General features: G+C 36.9%; 1 protein-coding gene across 1 annotated transcript in view; it reads right to left on the bottom strand.

The window, feature by feature from the left end:
* The window catches only part of agmo (alkylglycerol monooxygenase), an 81,911-nt gene that overhangs the window by 18,190 nt on the left and 39,840 nt on the right, over positions 1-23,881 (bottom strand). Inside the window, exons 4-10 of the mRNA XM_056474461.1 lie at positions 16,000-16,103; positions 15,758-15,853; positions 10,116-10,182; positions 9,837-9,902; positions 9,469-9,548; positions 7,113-7,247; positions 476-592 (exon numbers count right to left, since the gene is read on the bottom strand). Of these exons, the coding sequence (XP_056330436.1) occupies positions 476-592; positions 7,113-7,247; positions 9,469-9,548; positions 9,837-9,902; positions 10,116-10,182; positions 15,758-15,853; positions 16,000-16,103 (665 nt within the window). The remainder of the gene's footprint in view (positions 1-475; positions 593-7,112; positions 7,248-9,468; positions 9,549-9,836; positions 9,903-10,115; positions 10,183-15,757; positions 15,854-15,999; positions 16,104-23,881) is intronic.

The following is a 23,881-nucleotide window of genomic DNA, read 5'->3' as shown; positions in this document are numbered from 1 at the left end:
CACTTCAGCAGGGACCCAGGGTGGAGCTGCACATTCTGGCTAACCAAAAATATGCCTGGGGATCATGGACTTTCAAGGATAACGGACAAGGGCAACTGAACATCCCTGTGTTTTTAAGCAGGGGGGTTGAAAAATAATACACAAAGCTTACTTCAAAGTGTTCAGCGCGGACTCCCTAAAATGCTCTATTATTAGAGGACTATTTAGGATAATGAGAGAGAGAGAGAGAGAGAGAGAGAGAGACAGAGAGAGAGAGAGAGAGAGAGAGTGAGACGTTGATAATAGGCCTTATGAGGTAGCATTAACCACATAGCAAATTAAAAGCTTTTTAAAGATCGTCTTTATGACTATATGACAATGAAAGATGGCAAACTGCTGATGATAGCTTTTCAGTGGGGAAGATTTCTGGGAAAATGTGATGTTGTTGTTTTTTTTCATCGTTAAAACTGACAAAACAAACAGAAAGGGTACCTACCGTCTGATCCAATAACAAGCTGTTATATACATCCAGCAGAAGAAAGAACTGTAGCATCACATAGGCTTGCATCACAGGGGACCATGCTGGATCGTGAGGTTTTTCCTCTCCTGTAATCTGGTTGGAGAAAGTTTTGCAAAGTGAAAAAAGTATTCATTTAGGACCACATTTATCTGTACCACAATCATTTGAATATAATTTTTTTGCAACCAATAAGCATAATGATAACCTTGTCAACAGAGCATTACAATAGTTATTGTTCAAATGTATTTTAAATTGTAGAAGTGTTAAGTCATCATAGCTGATAGGAATCAAATATTCCAGCTTTACTATTTTAAGCACTTGAATAAACAGAGTTTTTGACTTTTTACACTGAAGATGTTTTTACATGGTGTATAATTCTTCTGAGTTGGTTAATTCAAGCCATTATTTGGTCAAAGATGTCCAAATTTGTTGATCGGAGTAGCAGGTTTAAAGTCAACTTGACTAAAGCTAGTACAATAACATTCGCTGAGAAGACAACAACTTTTCCCAACTTGATATTTTATTAGTAGGTGGTTTTGGAAGGTTTCTATTGGTTCCAGTTGGTTAATTAGAGTTGTTAATTTTCCAATGATGGTCTAGGGTAGGGGTTCTCAATCTCGGTCCTGGAGGTCCGGTGTCCTGCAGATTATAGCTCCAACCCTAATCAGACACACATGGGCCTGCTAATCATGCTCTTACTAGGATTTCTAGAAACATCCTTGCAGGTGTGTTGAGGCAGGTTGGAGCTGAAATCTGCAGGACACCGGACCTACAGGACCGAGTTTGAGAACCCCTGGTCTAGAGCTAATAGAGCTAGTGCAGGTCCAAGTCAACTTGGTTAAAACAAAAAGACTACCAAGCTCAGAGGAAATTGTTAAGCAGTTTAACCACCTTACACAATAAAAAACAGAAAATGTTTTTCTTTTTATTGAGAGATGGGATAGCATGGTCTCTAGCTGTTCCAAGCTGGTTAATTAGAGATATTAGCTGGTTAAATATGATCTAGCTCAAGTATATATCACTGGATACCTCCAAGAGTGAGGGACTTACAGCACACTGCAAGTAGGTTGGGTTAGGCCTGGAAGAGTTAGCTGTGGTCAAATGGCATTTTTCGCCCCATAGACTTCTATTAATAGGCATGCAAATATGACAGACCAGAAATGCAAGCTTGTGCAACAAGTTTCATGGTTCACTGCATTGTAAAGTTCAGGTTTGGTGAAACCTGCGAAATCACATTACTTGAATGCGTGAGATCAATCGAAGATCAAAACAAGATCAAGACCTCTCTGTACAGAAATTTAAAATATAGAGCAATCGCTTGCTTTTTAAAATGTCTAATCATCTTGTTTAATCCAGCCGCGCCATATGACAGAATTTTGCAAGCACAAACTCTAATGTGACCGCGGCATTACTCCTTACTGATTAAAGAAGGTTTATGGTAGGTTTAGATGCTAAGAAAAAAGCAATATATTGGACTCACACATTAAATAAATCCAAAGCCCCAGGAGTTTTTTTTACAGCCCACTTGGAGCTCAAGTCCTACCCATTTGGAGCTGACCAACCCATTTGGCACTAGCTTTGACCTCTGTTTATATACCCAACCCATTTAGCTTGCTGATTTTTTCAACATAAAGAGGCTTTTTAGATTGCTTTATTATTATTATTGCTTTTTTATTGCTTTTGGTTTAGATGTTCCAGGTTGGGTTTTTAATCGGTCAAGTGTAGCATTGATTGTTGATCACAGATATTAGACTAACTTGGTTCAAAGTTAAACTCCTTTAGGGATACTAGACTACTGTAGCTTGGAAGAGCAATAAACAAGCAACAATGCTCAACAAAACAGCATAACCACCTTACTGTGTGACAATACATGTGTTTAACAGAAAGAGGCATTTGGACCCATATTTGGTTCCAATTTGGTTAATTAGAGCCATTAATTAGATTATTGAATCAGGTCCAAGATGATCTACATAAAGGGTGTCAAACCTGGCGTGGCTGTTCAGACTGACACTGGCACAAGGAGTCATAGTGTCATTTGTTTCTTTTAATGACAGCAGTAAATAACTAAATTATTTTAACTGTACAATCGTACAAGCTAAACATTAACATTTATTTTTAGATCTTTTTTTATCCCCAACGTGTGCAGCTTTTGTCACTACAGTGTATCTTAACGGGCTTATTTACTTACTAAATAAAGTATACTTTTATACTTGACCTTTACTTACAGCCAGCCAAGTTGGATCAAAGCCAGGGATGCTCCGATCAGGAGTTTTGCAGCCAATACAGAGTACTGATTCCTTGTCGTAGTGATCGGCCGATAAGGAGTACTGATTCTAATGCTTCAAGGTTTATAAAGCATAAAGCACATTTTCCCTCTAAATTTGAATCTTAAGAGAAGATCTTGCCTTACCTAAGAGAATAAATCAAGGATGCTGCATATAATCCCTTAAACACATCTGCACTTGCAACAAAGGCTGCACTTGCAACAAAGAGAGTGCGGGCGCCCCCTAATATAATGGTAGGGGAAACACTGCTGACTATATTTGAAGTATTTGGAAGTAATTTTAAGCTTTCCTCCTGTAGAAAAACATCATAAGAACAATGTTTAGTGGCTCAATGTGTTACAACAGTGTTTTTGAAGGACTAAACACTTTATTTATATAGTGTACAACCAAGCACATGTGGTTAGAACACAAACAAGTCGCAGATAATGAAGTATTAAGCGTTTCTCCCAAAGAAAAGACCATCTAAGCAAAATGCTAGCAGGCACGTGTATCTCCGCTCACACTCCGCCTCTTTGCCCTTGTTTGGTATCCCCCGGTCGGTATGATGACACGCTAACAAAATAGCGATGGTTGGCCACGCCTACTTGTAGCTTCTTTTGCATACTTTAGAAACCTATGGATGACGTCACGGATACTACCTGCTCTGACACACTTACCTGTAGGTTTCAAACAAGCCTGAAGGACTCAATTAGTTTGATCAGGTCTGTTTAATTAGGGTTTGAACTAAAGCCACAGTCACAGTAGAGTTTGGGCTAGCAAAATTCTGTTGTATGACGCTGCAAAAAGGGGCGGGATTAAACAACATGATTAGATGTTGATAAAGTGAGCGATTGGCCCTCATTTCAAATTTCTGTACAGAGAGGTTATGTTTTGATCTATAGGTCTCAGGCAGTCATGTGATGTGATTTCGCAGGTCAGACTTCACCAAGCTTGAACTTTCGAGCACAGCGACATGCGAAGCTTGCGTTTCCGGTCTGCCGCACTCGCATGTGTATGAGTGGAAATCTATGGGATGAAAAGTGCAGTGTGACTGCGTTTGCGGCCTTCAAGGAACTGAGTTTGACACCCCTGATCTACATTGATGATTGAGCATAAATTTCAACTTGGTTGGAGCATTTTAAACCAGCAAAAGAAACAAAAAAAAAAATGTAACAAATGTTTGAAATGAATTGGCCAAGCGAATTTGTGCAACTACATAACCATTCCACGGAAACATTTCAGGGCTAAATTTGAGCAATTCAATACTTCCTCATAAAATTACAGCATATTACAAAATTGCATCACTGTTTGGATCCCACGCTAAAATAACTCTGCTGCATACATCAATTTGTTTTGAGCATGAATCATAGAGAATTTTGGTCACTGTTGATTTCCTAAGAGTTCGTCAGGGCTGCAGACACGTGTGGGTTTCCCTCACACCAGCACCCTGGAGTCCGCTTCTGCTTTCCCTCAGAAATCAACATATCCTCCTCTCCTCCACTGCACAGGAGAAACAACAGGCACACCCCGCTCTGCATCACCGAGGCCCTTTCAAGATATTTCTGTCAAATTCCTGCTCTCCCCACATGTTTAGGATCACCAGGGCCCACTTTGAGGTGGCTTTAATTGTAACATGGTGAGAGCAGCAGAAAGAGAGAGAGAAAGACAGAGTGTGAAACTGCGTTTGGAAGTAGTCAGATGTGTTTCAAAGCAAACCGCCGCTCTCCTGATGAGAACACTTCAAAACCTTGTCGCGGGCCTGCTGTTTGATCGGGCCCAAAAAAAGCTTGCCTTTTTAAAGACGAGTGAAAATGAGCCTATTGTGCTTATGGCCCACAAAGGCGGTTAAGATTCATTTGGCGATGGGGCACTCTTGTAAAGCCTGTCTGAAACGTGAGTCTGTTTTTATGTGAGAACTCATTTGCGAGACCTTTTTTCCTGTTGCAAAAACGGCAGGTAGTAAATGACAAAGAGACCAAGGAACAAAAGAGTTTCCAATTTTAAAGGTGAAGGTGAAATATTCTGGACCGCTAATGGAAATTGAACTACTGAAACAGTTTCCAAATAATTTTACTGAGTACAAGCTCTACTTTTCATTCCATTTCCATTTACTTTTACATGTACTCATTTAGCAGGCGCTTTTATCCAAAGCGACTTACAAGCAAGGATAAAAGAAGCACTTCAAATAATCAAAGAGCAGAGGAATATACACTTACCAGTCACTTTATTAGGTACACCTTACTAGTACCGGGTTGGACCCCCTTTTGCCCCCCTTTTCCAAACCAGTCTGGCCAATCTCCTTTGACATCAACAAGGCATTTACGTCCACAGAACTGTCGTTCACTGGATATTTTCTCTTTTTCGGACCATTCTCTGTAAACCCTAGAGATGGTTGTATGTGAAAATCCCAGTAGATCAGCAGTTTCTGAAATACCCAGACCAGCCCGTCTGGCACCAACAACCATGCCACATTCGAAGTCACTTAAATCACCTTTCTTCCCCATTCTGATGCTCAGTTTGAACTGCAGCAGATCGTCTTGACCATGTTTACATGCCTAAATGCATTGAGTTGCGGCCATGTGATTGGCTAATTCGAAATTTGCGTCAGCAAGCAGTTGGTCAGGTGTACCTAAGTGGCCATTGAGTGTAGGTTCTATGACAAGTCTATGTTATTCATTGAGAGAGTGTGTGTCCTACTGTATAGGTAGTTTGTCAAACCCACTCACCTTTGTGGAACACATTCAGAATTGCACAATGTTTGCCAAGAAGTATGGGGTGCTTATAAGAATTGTCTGGTGCATATGGGGAGGAAAAAGAGTCTACTACAGGTGGTTTATCAAGTCCACTCACCTGCGTGAACACACTAAGAATTTCAAGATGTTTTCCCAAAAGCACAAAGTGTTGAACACAAAGTGCATAAGAGAGGAAAAGGTGTGTTCTACAGGTGGATTCCCATTGGTTAAAAGAACTAAAAGCCCTGCCCCTATTCAATATTCAACTATTGGTTGTGTGATTTATGTTGTTTGGGAGCATTTGGAAAGCAGGGAACATAAAAGATTTGGAGATGCTGATTTTTCACCATGGCTTTTTTTTAAATCACAACATACAGTTAAACATTGAAAATTGAAAATTTATTAATAATCTTAAATTACAAATACCTATAAATTACATGTGCTTTCTGTTGTCATGGATTTTAAAACATACTTGATTTCTCTAATAGAAAAGATACATTTGAGGCAGCTATTATTGGAGTCTTTAGTGTCTTGTCATTTTCATCAATAATGTTATTATAAATTTTATTTGTGTGTAATCTGTGATATGTTATTTCAGGGTTTTATGTTTTATGTTGAAATATTTTTGTAGTTTTCATGTTTTAATGTTGATCAATTTTATGAATAACTGCTGGTGCTTTCTCTTTTTTCTTTCTTAAAACGTATAAAAGACTACGATTTTTGTCTTCATTATGTAGTTTATGAATTAAAAACACATTTCTATCATATTACCTATTAATCATGTATTCTTAAAAATACATAGCATTTTTTAAATGTCACACAATTTTAATTCTACTTCTAGAAATATTAATATAAATGTTTGCAGGTTTAATTATACATCGGCCACTTTATATGGTACACCTGTCTAACTGCTCGTTAATGTAACTCTTTAATAAGCCAATCACATGGCAAGATTTGGCGTCAACCTCATGAAAGCATGGATCCATCCTGCCTTCTATCAATGGTTCAGGCTGGTGGTGGTGGTGTAATGGTGTGGAGGATATTTCTTAGGGCCCATTAGTTCCAACTGAGCATCGTGTGAATGTCACAACCTACCTGAGTGTTGTTGCTGCCCATGTCCATCCCTTTATGAACATCTTCTGATGGCTCTTTCCAGCAGGATAACGCACCATGTCATGAAGCGTGAATCATCTCAGACTGGTTTCTTGAACATGACAATGAGTTCGCTGTACTCAAATGGCCTCCACAGTCACCAGTTCTCAATCCAATAGAGCACCTTTGGGATGTGGTGGAACGGGAAACTCGCATCATGGATGTGCAGCCGACAAATCTGCAGCAACTGTGTGATGCTATCATGTCAATATGGACCAAAAAGTCTGAGGAATAATTCAGGTGAGGAATAATTCAGGTGCCAATCTACACCACGAAGAATTAGGGCAGTTCTGAAGGCAAAAAAGGATTGAACCCGGTACTAGTGTACCTAATAAAGTGTAAAAATTGTACTGAAACGTATCATGATGCTACTTGGTGTACTGATACTTCAGTTGGTATAGTAATATAAAAATATGATATCCTGATATAGTGAAGTAGTAACAAATATTAAAACCTATTTTTCACCTGAGGTATATCAGCGATGTCTCCCAGTCTTGGTTTTCCTGGAGTCCAGCCTGGCCCTTTCCAAATGACTGACAGCTTATTTGAAATCCCTTCAGCTTCCCAGAACCTCTGCCACAGGTACGGATAATAAAGAAACTTGAAAAAAAAAAAGAATATAGGTATATCATACACAGCACATGCACCAATTATCCTAAGTGACCTCTTTAATTCTGCTTTTCACTCAACTATGACATGAAATTATACATTTTATCCTTTTTATCTCCAAGATTTTTTTGAAAACCAGTTTATATTTCACAGTAAGAAAAACATTATTCTTATTCACTTGATTCATCATCATCTAAATGCGTTTCGTCACACACATCAGATATTTCTTACTCGGGACTGCCACAGGAGAGCACCGAAAAAATAATCAAACACAACCTCCATTTGGTTTTGCAGGACTCTTTCAGCTCTCCTGAGCCGCGTGTTTAAAGTGAAGTAATAATGTTATGGTTACAGCATGGCTTTTCCACAAGAACAGTAATGTGAGGAGAAGAGGAGCTCCATTGACTCTGCTCAGATATTTACATCGCTAAAATTAGGCCGCTCTGATACACTAGAGCCCATTATATGAAACCCAATTCATCTGCAGTGTTGATGTTTTCGCCAGTCAAAGGTCTTGATGGAATGAAAGGGCAAATAATCGAATCTGCTGATTTATGAATGATGTAAACTTTGCTTACACGAGAGATCACTGAGCACATGTACGGTACATTACAATAATACCATAGTAAAAAAATTAAACCCAAACTATGGCAGTTTTACTGTTAATATATAGCTTTTTACTCTATATATACTCTATATATTTTTTTACACTTTATATTTTTTCTTGCAATAAAAACTTGCAATTGTAACTATTTTTGTGCAATTACAAGTTAATATTTTGCAATTGTGACATTTTTGACGCACAATTCTTACAGACAAAAAAACAGAAGTGCAAACAATATAAATATAATACATTTTTTTTGCTTGCATTACATAATTTATATTGTAGTTCCAATTTTATTTTTTAATAATTAGCTTAGTTAATTTATATTTTTATTAATAGATACAATTTTATTATAGATATAAAGCACAATTCTGGAAAAAATAACACTATGAGACATAAAATTGCAAGAAAAAAAAGTCTTATTTTGAAATTTAAAAATCACAATTAAGGGCTCTATTTTAACGATCTAGGGCACAATGGCGCAAAAGTATTAAGGGCGTCTTCGAATCCACTTTTGCTATTTTAAGGATGAAAAAAATACTCTTTGTGCCACGGTGTATGGTCTAACAGGGTCTGTGCTTACTTAATGAGTTATGGATGTGTTTTAAGCATAATGTGCATTAAACCAATCAGAGTCTCATCTCCCATTCCCATTCCTTTTAGGAATCATTTGGGTCGTGCCATGGCGTAATAGCTATTTACATGGCGGACTATGAAGTTGAAAAATTTAATGGAAAAACTGCACACTTCACTAGCGAGAAAGCAGTTTAATAGACCATCTGCATGAGGATAAATAATGAGCCTCCTCTATTCTGCCTCTTTACTTTAACTCTTTAACTGTTGTACGCACTCCACAGAAGACGTCCATTAGTCTACATATTTAATTTTGTTTGGTAAATCACAAAGATTTGTTTCAATACTATTTCTAAATTCAGTTCTAATTTCCAGCAAACGAACAAATAAACAATAAAAAAGTGTGGTCAAAAAACTGAGTTATATCCAAACGCACGTCCTGTTCTTATGCACCATATGGTGATGCAGACATCTCCAAAACCCGACAGGTGGACAAATCTAAAATTGTTTTTATTAAAACAAATATAAACATGCATATAATAAATAATACTGCTAATAATAATAACATTTTACAAATGCAAATTTACATTGTGTTGCTACATTCATTCATTCGTTCATTTTTTTTCGGCTTAGTCCCTTTACTAATCTAGGGTTGTCACAATTGAATGAACCGCCAACTTATCCAGCATATGTTTTATGAAGCGGACGCCCTTCCATCTGCAACCCATCACTGGAAAACACCCATACACAATGAATAACACACATACACTACGGCCAATTTAGCTTACCCAATTCACCTATAGCGCATGTCTTTGGACTTGTGGGGGAAACCGGAGCACCTGGAGGAAACCCACGCAAACATGGGGAGAACATGCAAACTCCACACAGAAATGCCAAGTGATCCAACCGAGGTTTGAACCAGCGACCTTCTTACTGTGAGGCCAATATGCTACCCACTGCACCACCGTGTCACCCTGTGTTGCTACATTTATGTTTTAAATATTAAAATAAAAATAAAAATACATCTTTACCAACCTCGACTGACCAAATTTCAAATGTGCCGATTGGGTGTGTGAGTCCATAGATAACTTTATCACTTTCTGGAGCGAATGTACCTAAAACAGGACGCAACAGAAGACTGGATGCATTTCCATACTGTAAATTTCAATTAACATAAAAGTGCATTTCAGATGATTTGTTCTGCAACATTTCAGCTCTTTTGTGTTTAACAGTAAGTTATAAATAACACTACTACTTAAACTTTGGGCTTTTTTATTTTTTTACAACAAAAAGTAGAAAGAAGACATGAAAGAGATGAATGTGCTGCACTGAATCCATTGAACAGGCTTATTTTCATTCATTTTCATATGGCATTGTTTTGCAAAAAGCACACAGACACTTACCAAACATCCTGTCCCATATGATCAGAATTCCTGCATAATTCTTGTCAATGCAATATGGATTTCGCCCTGTAAGTGCATGGTCAAATATTAACAATTTACTGCACAGATAGCCATTATTACAGCATGACTCTATTTATAAAAGTGTATAGACAGTGTTACTTTTGTCACATGATAAGAAAATCTTACAGACATATCACCAAACAAAATATTCATCACTTTTTACCCACAAAGATAACAGACACCAGAACGAATCTACTTTCAAAGGGTAATGATGCTTACCGTGGTGAACTCTGTGGTGACTGGGAGTATTAAGGATCCACTCCAGAGGTCCAAGATCTTTGACCAACTATTGATAGAAACATTTGTTTTTCAAGGTCACAGATAATATTCTTATAAAGCTACAAATCAGTATGCAAAACACCATAAAATATGATAAAACTTGACCATGTGACATACATTGTACTTCTGAAATCATATGATTACTTGAGGAACACGCAGAAACATAAATGCCATTCCTTTACAACCTTAAACTGAATCAGTTGTTCCAGTTATCGACTAATCGAAACCAACATTTAACTAACTGACTAATGACTTTAATTTCCATCTGTTTCTCACACAGAGCCACTTTTAGGGTGCTTTAGTTTTACTTTATTGTCAGCTATATGACAGTAATGTCATATTAAAGGTTTTTTAACACTTTTTAAGCAATGACAGAATTTTTTGTCTTTTTTCACTAATAGCTATTAATAAGGCTGTATCTGTACACAAAAATAATTAAGATTTGGTATGTACCTTGCTTTTTAAGTGTTGTTTGGTGAAAATGAAATCTTTTCTTTTATTCAATTTTTTTAAATAATGATTTCTGAACAAATTGTGACTGTCTTTAAAAAAAATGTAAATATAAAATTGATTGAAGACCAAAAAAAATGATCAGTTAATGCTTAAACTATAGAGGAAATCTAATTATTTGTAGTGTTGTCATGATACTGGAATTCGATACTCGATCAATAGATACTGAAATGTTAAAAACATCCATTTCCCGCCAAAATTTGAGCGCTTTCTTTTAATGCTGATTTGCCATTGTCTTCACGTGCTCTATTCATCTTCGCGCACTTTAAAGCCGTGAAGATCAGTCTCTTCTCAGCGGATTGCTTGAATGTGAGCTTATAAACAGACCAGCTGATTTTCGCAGCTTTAAAATGCTCCAGTGTTCCTGTATCTGTGGTTACACTCAGTAAACAGTGGTGAGTTCAGTAAACTGATGACCTTCAAGACCAATCACAGTCAGTTCTGTTGAGCAAGTGAACGCAATGGCAAATCAGTGCTGATTTAGAAAGTGCTCAAACGTTAGCAGGAAATGGATGTTTCTAAAATTACAGTAGCGATTGGTATCAAATTCCAGTATAGTCACAACACTAACTACTTGTGCATTGCATTAGCTAAATAATAGACTTTTATGGTTCTGTGGTTCAGCTTTTCTGATTGTACATTGACAAAAATCACCAGAACAACTTAGTCACACAGGTTTAGAAATATATTATCGGTAAGTACCTGCACTGTAAAAAGTAATAAGTTGAATTAATTTTTATCTTTTAAAAAGTGAGTAAACCTTTTGCTTATTAGTTGATTTTACTTTTAAAAAAATTAGTAAATTGTTGCATGAATAAATGAAGAGCATGCATAATAATAAAACTTACATTTCCATTTAGTCATTTAGCAGATGCTTTTGTCAAAGGGTTTTACAATTGAGGAGGCGTTCAGCAATTCAACAGGAAGAGGCAATCTACTCAAGAAGTGCTAATTATGCAAATGAACTGAGAATTAAGTGAGAGCAAGGAGGGGGGAAGAATTTTTCATAGAGAGAAAAGTTTTTCTACAGGTGGTTTGTCAAGTCCACTCACATGTGAAGTTCTATTTCATTTTCTTTAGAGATATGGAGTGGTTGTAAGAAAGTGTCTGTCTCAAATCTGCAAGGGTTGATTTGCTATAGTAAGGAGGGGGGGGGGGGGGGGGGTTACACATAGAGAAGAGTGTTTCTACAGGTGGTTTGTCAAGCCCACTCACATGTGAAGCTCAATTCATTTTCTTTAGAGATATGAAATGGTTGTAAGAAATACTCGCTTTTACTCAAAACTAATTGCTTTCAACAGTATGTAAGAGATGACAGAATTTTCATCTATGACAAACCTTCTCCTTAACCTCACAAATATCCTTTCATGAACAAAATGGTGACAGCAACACATCATTCCCTATATACAGCGCTTCATGTAAGCCACAGACAAAACAGCAAAAGACAAATGATTGTGGGTTAGCCCATTGTCCTCTTTTGACATTTTTCATATGGACAGGCAGACCGAATCTTAATATTAGTCTTACATACAGCATGTGATTAATTCTCCCTATTGAGTGGCTTGTCTTTATTTTGGCTTAAAGCGCTGAAGAAATGTGCTCTTCAGGGGATCATGGAACCTTGACTGGTTCAGATGTTCGCAAATGTACTTGGAGACATCATTAATACATAGTGTTTTCTTATCTGATGAGCTCGGTCGAAAAACTCTGCTAACTACGGAAAGAGAAAGGTGGCCAAATTTCCAGATGGAAAGAACAATATTTGTAGATTGGAAGTAAAACAAACATTACATTGGATTAGAAGGAGCATAAAGAAGCCAATTGGTCTGACAACACACACACGTTTGAGTGTCATTTCACTGGTGGTGAGTTACATGCATGAATACACACTCTTGCCTTATTTCACCAGGATATAAACATCAATTTCAGCTTGATGAGGCATATATTGCAGGTGTTAGTGCCGACCATGAGGTTGTTTTTTTTATTTTTATATTTTTTACTTGAGTGTTTGACTTCTGACGTCTGCAAAATAGGAAAAGCCCAGCATAAGTGAGCACCGTAATTCAGTCAACCATTATTTCCATGTAATGAGAGATCTGGCAAAAGCTGAATTTTATCTTAAAAGAAAAGAGCTCCCTCACGACTCGACTCGTGGTCTAATGTTGGATGAGGACGCCAATAAATTACATGACATCAAAAAAAGCCCATAAAGGGGGCATAAATTATACCCTTCAGAAAATTGGAGACGTGAAGACTGTTTTCACTAATAGAGCTCTACAAGATGGAAGTGATTCCAAATCCATTTCCCAAATGATCTCTGAATGTAAAGCCCAAACTGGGCCCATTTAAAAGGCAAATGTAAAGCTTCTGTTTGGAGTATTTCATAACATCTCAAAATCTCATTACTTATGATTGAGTGTGGTATTTAGAACCACAAAACGAGCAGAAACTGCAAACCTACAAATAGTCAGAGAGAGGCTAAGCTGGATTTTTTAAAGAGAAAAAATGGTGAAAAAACTGTGCTACTAAAAGATTTAAGGAAAAATACAAGGCCAGATTTGCTAAACAGGGCAAATTAGCACATTTCCACAATCCCCAGCCTAGTCTCATTGCTTATACATAGGTATTAGTGCGCAATATTTACATCTATGAAACATACAATTTGATTGATGCTGTAACATACAATTTGGACATACTGAGTTAGTATAAGTAGCATGTAGGTGTTTTCCTCTCAACAATAAAATTAACACAACAAAAATGACAGCGGCGAGAAAACAGCAGTTAAAAAAGCATCTGGTCATAGCTCTGCAATTTATTGTTGATGCACAAATTATTCACACCGGATGTGAAAGTCCCTGAGCTAGTGCGCTGTTGTATGAAACCCATTCATTTCAATGGCTTGCCCTGTACAAGTGTGTTTTGTTGCTGAGGTGACTAAAGCGCAAAAGCAATACAAAGAAAAAATACAGTCGACCAGCTTGTGCATGCATTGTAGTCAATGTTCAAAATAGTACATGTATACTTATTTATGCATGAACCATATATGTTCACTGGAAAAGCAAAGTCTGCTCTCAAATAACATGCCGACGGGACATTTCTATACTGGTTCCTGCTGCATGCAATGACGCTCCTTTGCTGTCATGACAATGCTGTTAAAATAACACCTCTCGACTCACTCTTTCTTGTTCAGTGTCAATAAAATGTGTGTTTTTTTTATCAGTATAATTTAAGTTATTATGTTGCATTATTTAATAAAATAACAAATAATGTGTTATTTTTGGCTTTGGCATTCACCAAAGAAGTTCATTTCAGTGCATCCCTACAATTTATGTTGTTTACAAAACAGGTCATTATTAAAATTACACTGTTACGATAGTTTGATTTTAAAGTATATAAGAATATAGACCACTGCCTGACAAAAGTCTTGTCGCCAATTCAAGTTTTAGGAACAACAAATAATAACTTAACTTCTAGTTGATCATTTGATTTCAGAAGTGGCGTGTATGAAAGGCAAAGGACTCTAAATTATTTGACCAAATAAAATACAATCATGCCTTGATTTATATTTATTTAATCAGGACAGTAAGGTCTGACTTCGCTTAGACAAAAGTCTTGTCACTTAACAGAAATAATGTCCAGTATAGAATATAATGTGATGGTGTAGTGGAAAAAGAACTAATATTGTGTATGACTCCCATGAACTTGGAGGACTGCATCCATACATCTCTGCAATGACTCAAATAACTTATTAATAAAGTCATCTGGAATGGTAAAGAAACAGTTCTTCCAAGGTTTATCAAGATTCTTTGGATTCATCTTCAATGCCTCCTCCATCTTAGCCCAGACATGCTCAATAATGGCTGGTGACTGGGCTGGCCAATCCTGAAGCACCTTGACCTTCTTTGCTTTCAGGAACATTGGTATGGAGGCTGAAGTATGAGAAGGAGCGCTATCCAGCTGAAGAATTTGCCCTATCCTGTGGTTTGTAATGTAATGGGCAGCACAAATGTCTTGATACCTCAGGCTGTTGATGTTGCCATCCACTCTGCAGCTCTCTCGCACTCATCCATACTGAGTGTAACCCCAAACCATGATTTTTCCTTCACCAAACTTGAATGATTTCTGTGAAAATCTTTGGTGCATGTGAGTTCCAATAGGTCTTCAGCAATATTTGTGATGATTAGGATGCAGGTCAACAGATAATTCATCAGAAAAATCTACCTTCTGCCATTTTTCCAAATGATCATCTAGAAGTCAAGTTATTATTTGTTGCTCTTACAACTCGGTTTGACGACAAGACTTTTGTCAGGTAGTGTACATGCATCTGGCTAAGTCAGAGTATACTTTGTAAAAAGAGATTATTTCCTTTAAAAATGGAGTAAACACGCTGTAACTTGGAACTGTTAAGTTGACTTCATGTTTATGATTATGGACATAGTTTTAAGAACAGCATTTCGTTTTATTGACAACTATTTTAAGACAGCAGTTTACTCAAGTAAAATCAACTTATTGCTTTTTACAGTGAAGCTTGAACTGGCTTTTGGTAGCATATATAAACATCCCATTCTTCCTTGAAGTCCTTTAAAATAAAAAAAATGTTTGCATAAATTCATAGAATATCTATAAAATCCAATATGCCTCTTTTTGTAAATTTCATTACAAGCTATTCAAATATCGACTTCGACTTTGACTTTATTAATCCCCAAAGGGAAATTCAAATGTCACAGCAGAGCTCTCCATACTAAAAATAAATAAGTTACATATGTATAAAAACAATAATAAAATTACATTTCATACTGCACACCTTAGTTCCAGAAACAACGAGTAAACACTTGTCCAAATCTAATATCCAATTCAGTTCAGCACAATTTATCTGGTATGAATTTGGTTATACAATCTGATTACTGTTGGATAAAAAGACTTCCTGTATATGAGCAGTAAATCTGTTATTGAAAAATAAATATTTTACATTAAGCCCCTTTAAAGATTATTTCATATATCCTGTGAGCCTTGACAGTATTTGTTTACCCTAAAAATGTAATAACTATTACTAATAACAAATCCCACAATACCTCAGTATGAATCCAGAACTGGTACAGCAGGTTGAACTGTATGTGCACCGCAAACACTGAAGGAGGAATCATCAGGGCCAACGGAGAGTAAAATATCTGATAAAACACATCGAATATTATCACGTCATAACAGATCATTAGCAAGCAGCTTGAGCTCATTAACTAACAACTGTTATTTGATCAACCATGTTTCATAGCAAAAATGATCATAAGTGAATGAGACAGACGCAGGTGCTTCATACCCATGAGGAAAGCTGCTGTGTGACAGATTGGCGCAGAGCTGTCGACAGATTGTAGTATTCAGAACTGTGATGAACCTGATGGCCCGCCCAGAGGATGTTCAACTCTGAAACCACAAGACGAATGTGAGATTTTATTCCGTTTTTGATTTAATCTACATTTGCAAATGATCTGCATTTGACCTGTGCTGGACCTGGTTGTATCTCTTGCTCTTTCTGGACATATTAATCTATTTTATTTACTATTTTACTTACTTTATTTCAGGGTTGTAACCACTATTGTGACTGAATAGAGGACAAGATTATTGCAATTATTTGGATTAGTGCATTAATTAATTATGCATTTAATCAATTTACCTAATCATGAAATTAATTGAAATGGCCATTAAAAGGATAATTGTTTAGGCCGATGTGCCTTAGTCAGTCTGATAGCACTTATCAGTGTCTAAATGACTGAGGTACTGTTCTTTGTATATTACACATTCTTTATAACATTTTGTTAAGTTCATAAAACATTTACTGCACCTTAAATTTATATGGAGAGTGCAGTTTAAAAAAATTAAAAGGTAGCCATTTTCAGACCACTCATTTATGTTCATATCTGTCTGCATCTTGAATCATAAGACACAGAAACTTCAAAAATAAAATAAAATAAAAAATAAAACAAAATACAATAAATGTTAAATTAAAAAAGAAATTACATTAAATAAAAAAATATATAATAAATTAAAAAATAAAATAATAAACTGTTAAAAATTTAAAGGGAGCCATTTTCAGAAGACTCATTTATTTTTCGGAATGGGTTAATCTGTTTGCAACTTGAATCTTATTAATCTTAAGACAATGAAACTTAAAGAAATAAAATAAAAAAATAAAAAATAAATAAAAAAATAAAAATAAATAAATAAATAAAATAAAATAAAATAAAATAAAATAAAATAAAATAAAATAAAATAAAATAAAATAAAATAAAAAATAAATGTTAAATTAAAAATAAAATAACTAAACTGTTAAAAAACTTAAAGGGAGTCATTTTCAGACCACTCGTTTATTTTAGGAATGTGTTAATATCTGTTTGCAACTTGAATCTTATGAATCTTAGGACGATGAAACTCACAATAGAATAAAATAAAATAATTTTAAATTAAAATTAAAATAAAAAAATATAAAAAAAATATATAAAAATTAAAATAAAATAGCTAAACCCTTAAAAAAATTTAAGGGAGTCATGTTCATATTACTTATTTATTTTTAGAAATGTGTTATATCTGTCTGCAACTTGAATCTTATGACTCTTAGGACAATGAAACTCCAAATAAAATAAAATAAAATAAAATAAAATAAAATAAAATAAAATAAAATAAAATAAAATAAAATAAAATAAAATAAATAAAATAAAATAAAATAAAATAAAATAAAATAAAATAAAATTCTAAAGAATTGCATTTTCTTAACATTTCTTGTGTTAAAAAAGTAAAAAAAACAAGTAAAAAACAAGAAAAAAACGCTCTAAATCTTCATTACATTATGTTCCCTTAAAACAGCTCATGTTTCTCCTTCAGTGACAGTCTTAGCGATAGCTTTACCAAGCACCACTAATGAGGTTGCAAACACTGTCAACTCTCTTTAGAATTTTTCTCTGAGATAGTGGCTAAGGTCTTGTGCAAGTGTGAGGTCCATCAAATCTAAGAGCTGGTGAAGTTCCCGGTGAAACGCTGTGATCCAGCTGAAAAAACAGAGCGTGGTGAGCGCATAAGGAAACCGTGCTCTTTGCCAGTGAGGCTCTACTGAGATGCTGGACTCACCAGGCAGAACAGTCAAAGCTCTCCACTGAGAAAACAACATCAACCAGTCTACTTAATCCAGATAACAGGACCAGGAGGAGACGCTGTCAGCTTTTACGGCCTCTGCCTTTTCAATGCATTTTGAAAGCAACTAAATTTTTAGCCACATTTCATGAGAAGTAGAGTATAAAAACCTAAATAGGATATTTGCGGCACGGTGGCTCAGTGATTAACACTGTCACTTCACAGCAAGGAGGTCGCTGGTTCAAGTCCCGGATGGGCTAGTTGGCATTTCTGTGTGGAGTTTGACCTGTTCTCCTCTTGTTCATGTGAGTTTCCTCTGCAAAACTCCTAGCCTGACGTCCCGGAGTAATTGTTTTCCAATCAGGCTACCAAGAATGACTTATCTTAATGTTTTTGCATACTCACAAATTGGGTAAATTTCATTCATTTATCTATTATCTTTTCACTTGGTCCCTTTATTAAATCACAGTGGAATGAACCGCCAATTTATCCAGCATATTTTTACGCAGCAGATGCCCTTCCAGCTGCAACCCAACACTGGGAAAGACCCATATACTCTCATTCACACACATACGCTAGGGACAATTTAGCTTTCCCAATTCACCCGTGTGCATGTCTTTGGACTTGTGAGGAAAACCAGTGGTAACCCACGTGAACTCCACACAGAAATGCCAACTGAAATAGCCTAGGCTCGAACCAGCGACCTTCTTGCTGAGGCGAGAAGCGCTCCTTTGGGTAATTTTGTTTTATGTAATTTCCATGCATTGAGGAACCACTATATACATGTGTTTGAATTTGCATTTGTGTTAACTGGTGTTGTCAAAAGAACTGGTGCCAAGTTGATAAAATTATAAAAAAAATAAAGTTTGGCCTACCAGGATTTCACATCATTTTGAAAAAAGAATTTTAAAAAAGGTAATAAAATTAGGTTTTTCTAAAAATATAGATCTAGCCTAAAACTTTTTTTAGTAAATGTATGCATTTATTTTTATTTAGTGAATAATGTATTTTCTATTCGGGCCACTTACAGATTTATTTGGGGCTACCAAAAACTGAAAAGTGCCAGCTCCACAGGCTACAAGGGCTGTGCAATTAATCGAAAATTCAGTTTCGATTTCGACTTCTAACGATTATGAAAAAACATTAATCGAGATAAAACGATTATTGCATCATATACCGCCCCCTTTCCAGTAGTGCACATTTGTTGCTCTGCAAAGCTCAGTTTCACATGAAAATTACTAAAAGCATGTACTGTAATGCTTTGTAATTATGTAATGTAATTATGACCTGATTATGACAATATGACTATAATTCATGATTATGATTTTTCCCATAATCGAGCAGCCCTAACAGGGATATTGAAATTTTGTGAGCCCTGCAAAAACATGTGGTATATGTGAATTGTGTAAACTAAATTGGCTAAAGTGAATAAATGTGTGTGAATAAGAGGGTGTATTGGTGTTTCCTGGCACTGGGTTGCAGCTGGAAGAGTATCTACTACATGACACATATGTCAGAATAATTGGTGGTTCTTTCTGCTGTGTGCTGTGGTGATAAATAAGGGACTAAGCCAAAGGATAATGAGTGAAAAAATCTAAATCAATGATTCAATCAAAATTAGTCTGGTGGTTACCTGGTAGTAAATTATCTGACAAACAACATTTTAACTTATCAGCGAAACTTTCCAGATTACACTGACTTTGCAAAATGGTGAGCTATTCTAATGAGTCTGAAAACCCTCTGAGAGCAGGTTGGCCAGCCAAAGAGAGACCCTTTCATTGATAGAAAGAAAAAGTGGTCATTCAAAATCTGTGATATTAAATCTTTATAATGTCACTAACTCATTCAAGTGCACCAAAAAGACTGGTTGTCCATAAACAACACAAAGAAGAATATCTCAACAGTTTAACAGTGAAGCTGGAATTGCAGGATAGTTCAGCGCTCAACTGGGTCTCTAATTGAATAGTCTCTAAACAATTAAGAGAATCAAAAATTCACCAATTTTGTCAGTTGGTAAAGTTTGTTCCTCACCGGTTTGCTTGGTTTAGGATTTGTGGAGCAGTGCATCACTGGATTTGCTCTTCAATGTTTGTGCGTTCAGGAGTGACATTTAGATTACACTGAACTGAATTAAACTGAACTTCAGCTGTGAAAACTGAACTGAAGCCGTTTCAATCTACGAGTTATTCTGGAGTCAGATCTAGTCATGTCAAAGCAGTAACTAAATCAGCATACTATCATCTTAAAAACATTGCAAGTATTAGATGCTTGGAGAAACTTGTTCATGCTTTTATCAGCAGCAGGGTGGATTACTGTAATGGCCTCCTCACCCCAGACAGTTGCAGCTCATCCAGAATGCTGCTGCCAGGATTCTGACCAGAACCAGAAAATCAGAGCACATCACACCTGTCCCCAGGTCTTTACACTGGCTCCCAGTTACATTCAGAATAGATTTTAAAGTATTATTACTTGTCTATGAATCACTAAATGGCCTATGAATTCAATACATTACAGATATGCTCACTGAATACAAACCTAACAGATCACTCAGATCTTTAGGATCATATAAACTAGAAATTACAGGAGTTCAGTCAAAGCAGGATGAATCCGCCCTTCAGCTATTACGCCTTCCTACTGCTGGAATCAGCTTCCAGAAATGATCAGATGTGCTCCAACATTAGGCACATTCAAATCAAGACTTAAAACACATCTGTTTAGCTGTGCCTTTACTCAATAAGCACTGTACTATGTCTGACAGATCGCACTATTATGTCTTTTTCATTCTTGTTCATGTTTTAACACATGTAAATCTGTTTTTATCTATTTTTAATCATTTTTATTTTTTGTTTATATTTTCTTATACTTGTCTCTTTTATTCATGGTAATGTAAAGCACTTTGATTTTCCATTGTGTATGAAATGTGTTATACAAATAAACTTGCCCTGCCTTGCTAGTCATCTAGTGCTTCATCTATGTTAAGCTGCTTTGACAGAATCTACATTGTAAAAAGCTCTATAGAAACAAAGATGCATTGAATTTTACTGTCCTACAGTAAAATGCAGTTCATACAGTTAAATACTGTGTAATTTACAAAAAGCATTAACAGAGCATGCTCTGATATAGTTGTATCTGCTTGTAACAACATGCATAAAAAATTGTGCAGTTCAGCTTTAAATTTAAAACTTCAAATGAAGTATTGCAAGAGAGCGAATGCTTCTTTGTTATAAATGTCACTCTTTAGAGCTTCCTGCTTTGAATGAAGAAATGAAATCAGAGTTGTTTTTTTTCTTAAAACACACCCGCTGAGCTCCAGTCTTTGCTTGAGAGTGTGTGAGCCCATGCTTTCACCTCCTACGGCCGAGCAGCGTAAGATTGATGTGGGGTGTCACCGGTAGGAAGTATGTTCAGCTAGGCCTCATTGCAATCCATGTCCTCGTGCGCCGGCCTCCGCTGGAAGCCGCATAGTTTGGCAGGCAGAATTCAGAAGGGAAGAGCTTTAATGATGAGAACCTATGCCACAGAAAAGACTTTCCCATCAGGCCTGAAGACCAAGGTCTGGTCAGACACAGAGTTCTGTTCTTTTCTCAAGAACAGCAGCCATAAACAGGGTTAGTTGCGGAGAATCAGAGTGTGCTATAAATTGACATAAAAGCAACAGTTTGGTCTCAACACTCAAAGAGAGGTATCATAAAACTACACTGAAACTTTTGTGTTAGAGCATGTTGTTAGATAGCTAGCCTAACCCAGGCTCATTCTGAAAACGTACCTCTTTATACATTTCTGGAGTGCACCAAATACGTCCCAGGAGCTAGTTTTTTTTTTTTTTGTAGTTTTTTTTGTCAATCCACCAGAGGCCGCTATGTAGGCTTTTTGAGATCTCAAATTTCTCTCAAGAGTGCCATTCATGCCTGCTCTTCTCGCGTAAATTCACTAGAGGCCCCTGTTGACTGACTGTTTGACTGACTGAATGACCGAACGACTGACCCACCCTCCTCCTTCCCTAAACCCAACCAACAGTATTCTTAAAAGCACAGATTGACCCGCCCTCCCACCTTTCTAAACCCAACCAAGTTTTCAAAAGCAATGCAGAAAAAGGAAAGCCCTCACCTGATTTTCACCACGTTTTCAGATTTTACCACATTGTCACCTTGTTGTTTTCTTGTTTATTTAATTTTTTGGATTCTGTTTTTGTCTTACCCGCTTTCTGAAACCATTCTCGAACCGGAACCCCGTTGTCGTGGTCAACTCCTCTCTGCGTCTCAAGTCCACCGACGTACATGGTGAGCTAACTGTACAACTAGTAATAGTGAGAAAGCCGTCCATACAGAGGTAAGCAGTCAGCTGTAAGTGAGAAAAGGAATTGCGTCATAGCACCCCATATCATTTGTTTTAAAGATGAAATGCAGCCATACGCACGTCTGGCTACATAATTCATGATCTCCAGAGATGTATATAGGGCTATGTTTTCAGAATGAGCCTGTGTTGCGAGTTTGCCTGTTAGTTGGCTCATGATTGATTGATTGATTGGTTGATCAAATAGTCCAATAATAAAATGTAGTTCATTCTCAGCTGCAAACATAATTTGTTACAGTGTTAATTTCCTCAATTCAAATAAGGATGAAAAATGTCTGTTGCCTATTGCTTGAAACAGAAACCTGACAGGTCCTGTGTGCCAGTAATGTGACTGAAAGCTGTGACTGCGCACGCTCTGCTCTGGAGGGGTAGGAGGATCGATCTAAAAATATAAATATTTTCTATACTGGTAATGATCAAACGGATTGATCCCTAAATAGAATTTATTCATTCGTTAATTTTCATCCGCTTTTCTGGGGCTGGGTCACGGTGATTGCAGTCTTAGAAGAGAGAACCCCAGACCCTTCCTTCAGCTACTCCGAGGGGATCCCAAGGCATTTCCAGGCCAGCTGAGAGACATAGTCTCTCCAGCATGTCCTGAGTCTTCCTCGAGGCTTCCTCTTGGTGGGACATGCATGGAACACCTCTCTAGGTAGGCGTCCAGGAGGCATCCGAAACAGATGCCCAAGCATCCTCAGCTGACTTCTCTTGATGTGGCGCAGCGGCTCGACTCTAAGCTCCTCACGGGTGACAGAGCTCCTCACCCTATCTATAAGGGTGTGCCCTGCCACGCTGCAAAGGAAACTCATTTTGGCTGCTTTTATCCAAGTTCTTGTCCTTTCGTTCATGAGCCAAAGCTCATGACAATAGGTGAGTGGGATGCAGATTGACCGGTAAATCGAGAGCTTTGCTTTTCGACTGAGCTCCTTTTTTTACCACAACGGACGATACATCGACCGCATTACTGCGGCCGCTGCACTAATCCTCCTGTCTATCTCACGTTCCATCCTTCCCTCTCTCGTGAACAAAACCACAAGATACTTGAACTCCTCCAGCTGGGGTAAGGACTTTCCCCTAACCTGGAGATGGCAAACCACCTTTTTCCGATGGAGCACCATGGCCTCGGACTTGGAGGTGCTGATTCTTATCCCAGCCACGTCACACTCGGCAGCAAACCGCCCCAGTGCATGCTGAAAGGCCACGTTCGATGAAACCAACAGAACAACATCGACTGCGAATAACAGATAAAATCCTGTGGTCCCCAAACTATGATATTCTTCCGCTGTTTCTCTGCTAATGGGTCATCGTTTGCTCACAGATGCACTTTTAAAGCACACACACACACCCAGAGCACATTTTTAACTGAGCTGCGGTCATCATGACTGAACGAAAAAGCATAAAGAGTTATTTTACTCCATTTAATGACGAGGCAAGAGACACTTGTCACAAAACAGTACGCTACTTACAGTATAAGTCAAAGAAAAACAGAATTAAAAAAAGTCAACAGTCATTTCTCATTAAAAAAACTAATTCCATATTTAACAGTATGAACAGGGCAAGAAGCCTTCAGATTAGACAAGCCCCATAAAATGAAGAGTGAAACTAACAAGAAAGCACACTGACATTGTGCAGAATAAAATGCACCGTGCTCTCTACTTGTAGATTTGTTAATGTGTTTTTAATGTGCTAAAATGTCATTTAAAAAAACGGTAAAGGACAAAGAG

Source organism: Danio aesculapii, chromosome 15 (assembly GCF_903798145.1).
Source record: "Danio aesculapii chromosome 15, fDanAes4.1, whole genome shotgun sequence".
Lineage (NCBI taxonomy): Eukaryota > Metazoa > Chordata > Actinopteri > Cypriniformes > Danionidae > Danio > Danio aesculapii.
Note: the sequence above shows the minus strand (reverse complement) of the source record. Positions and strands in the feature narration are given on the sequence as shown.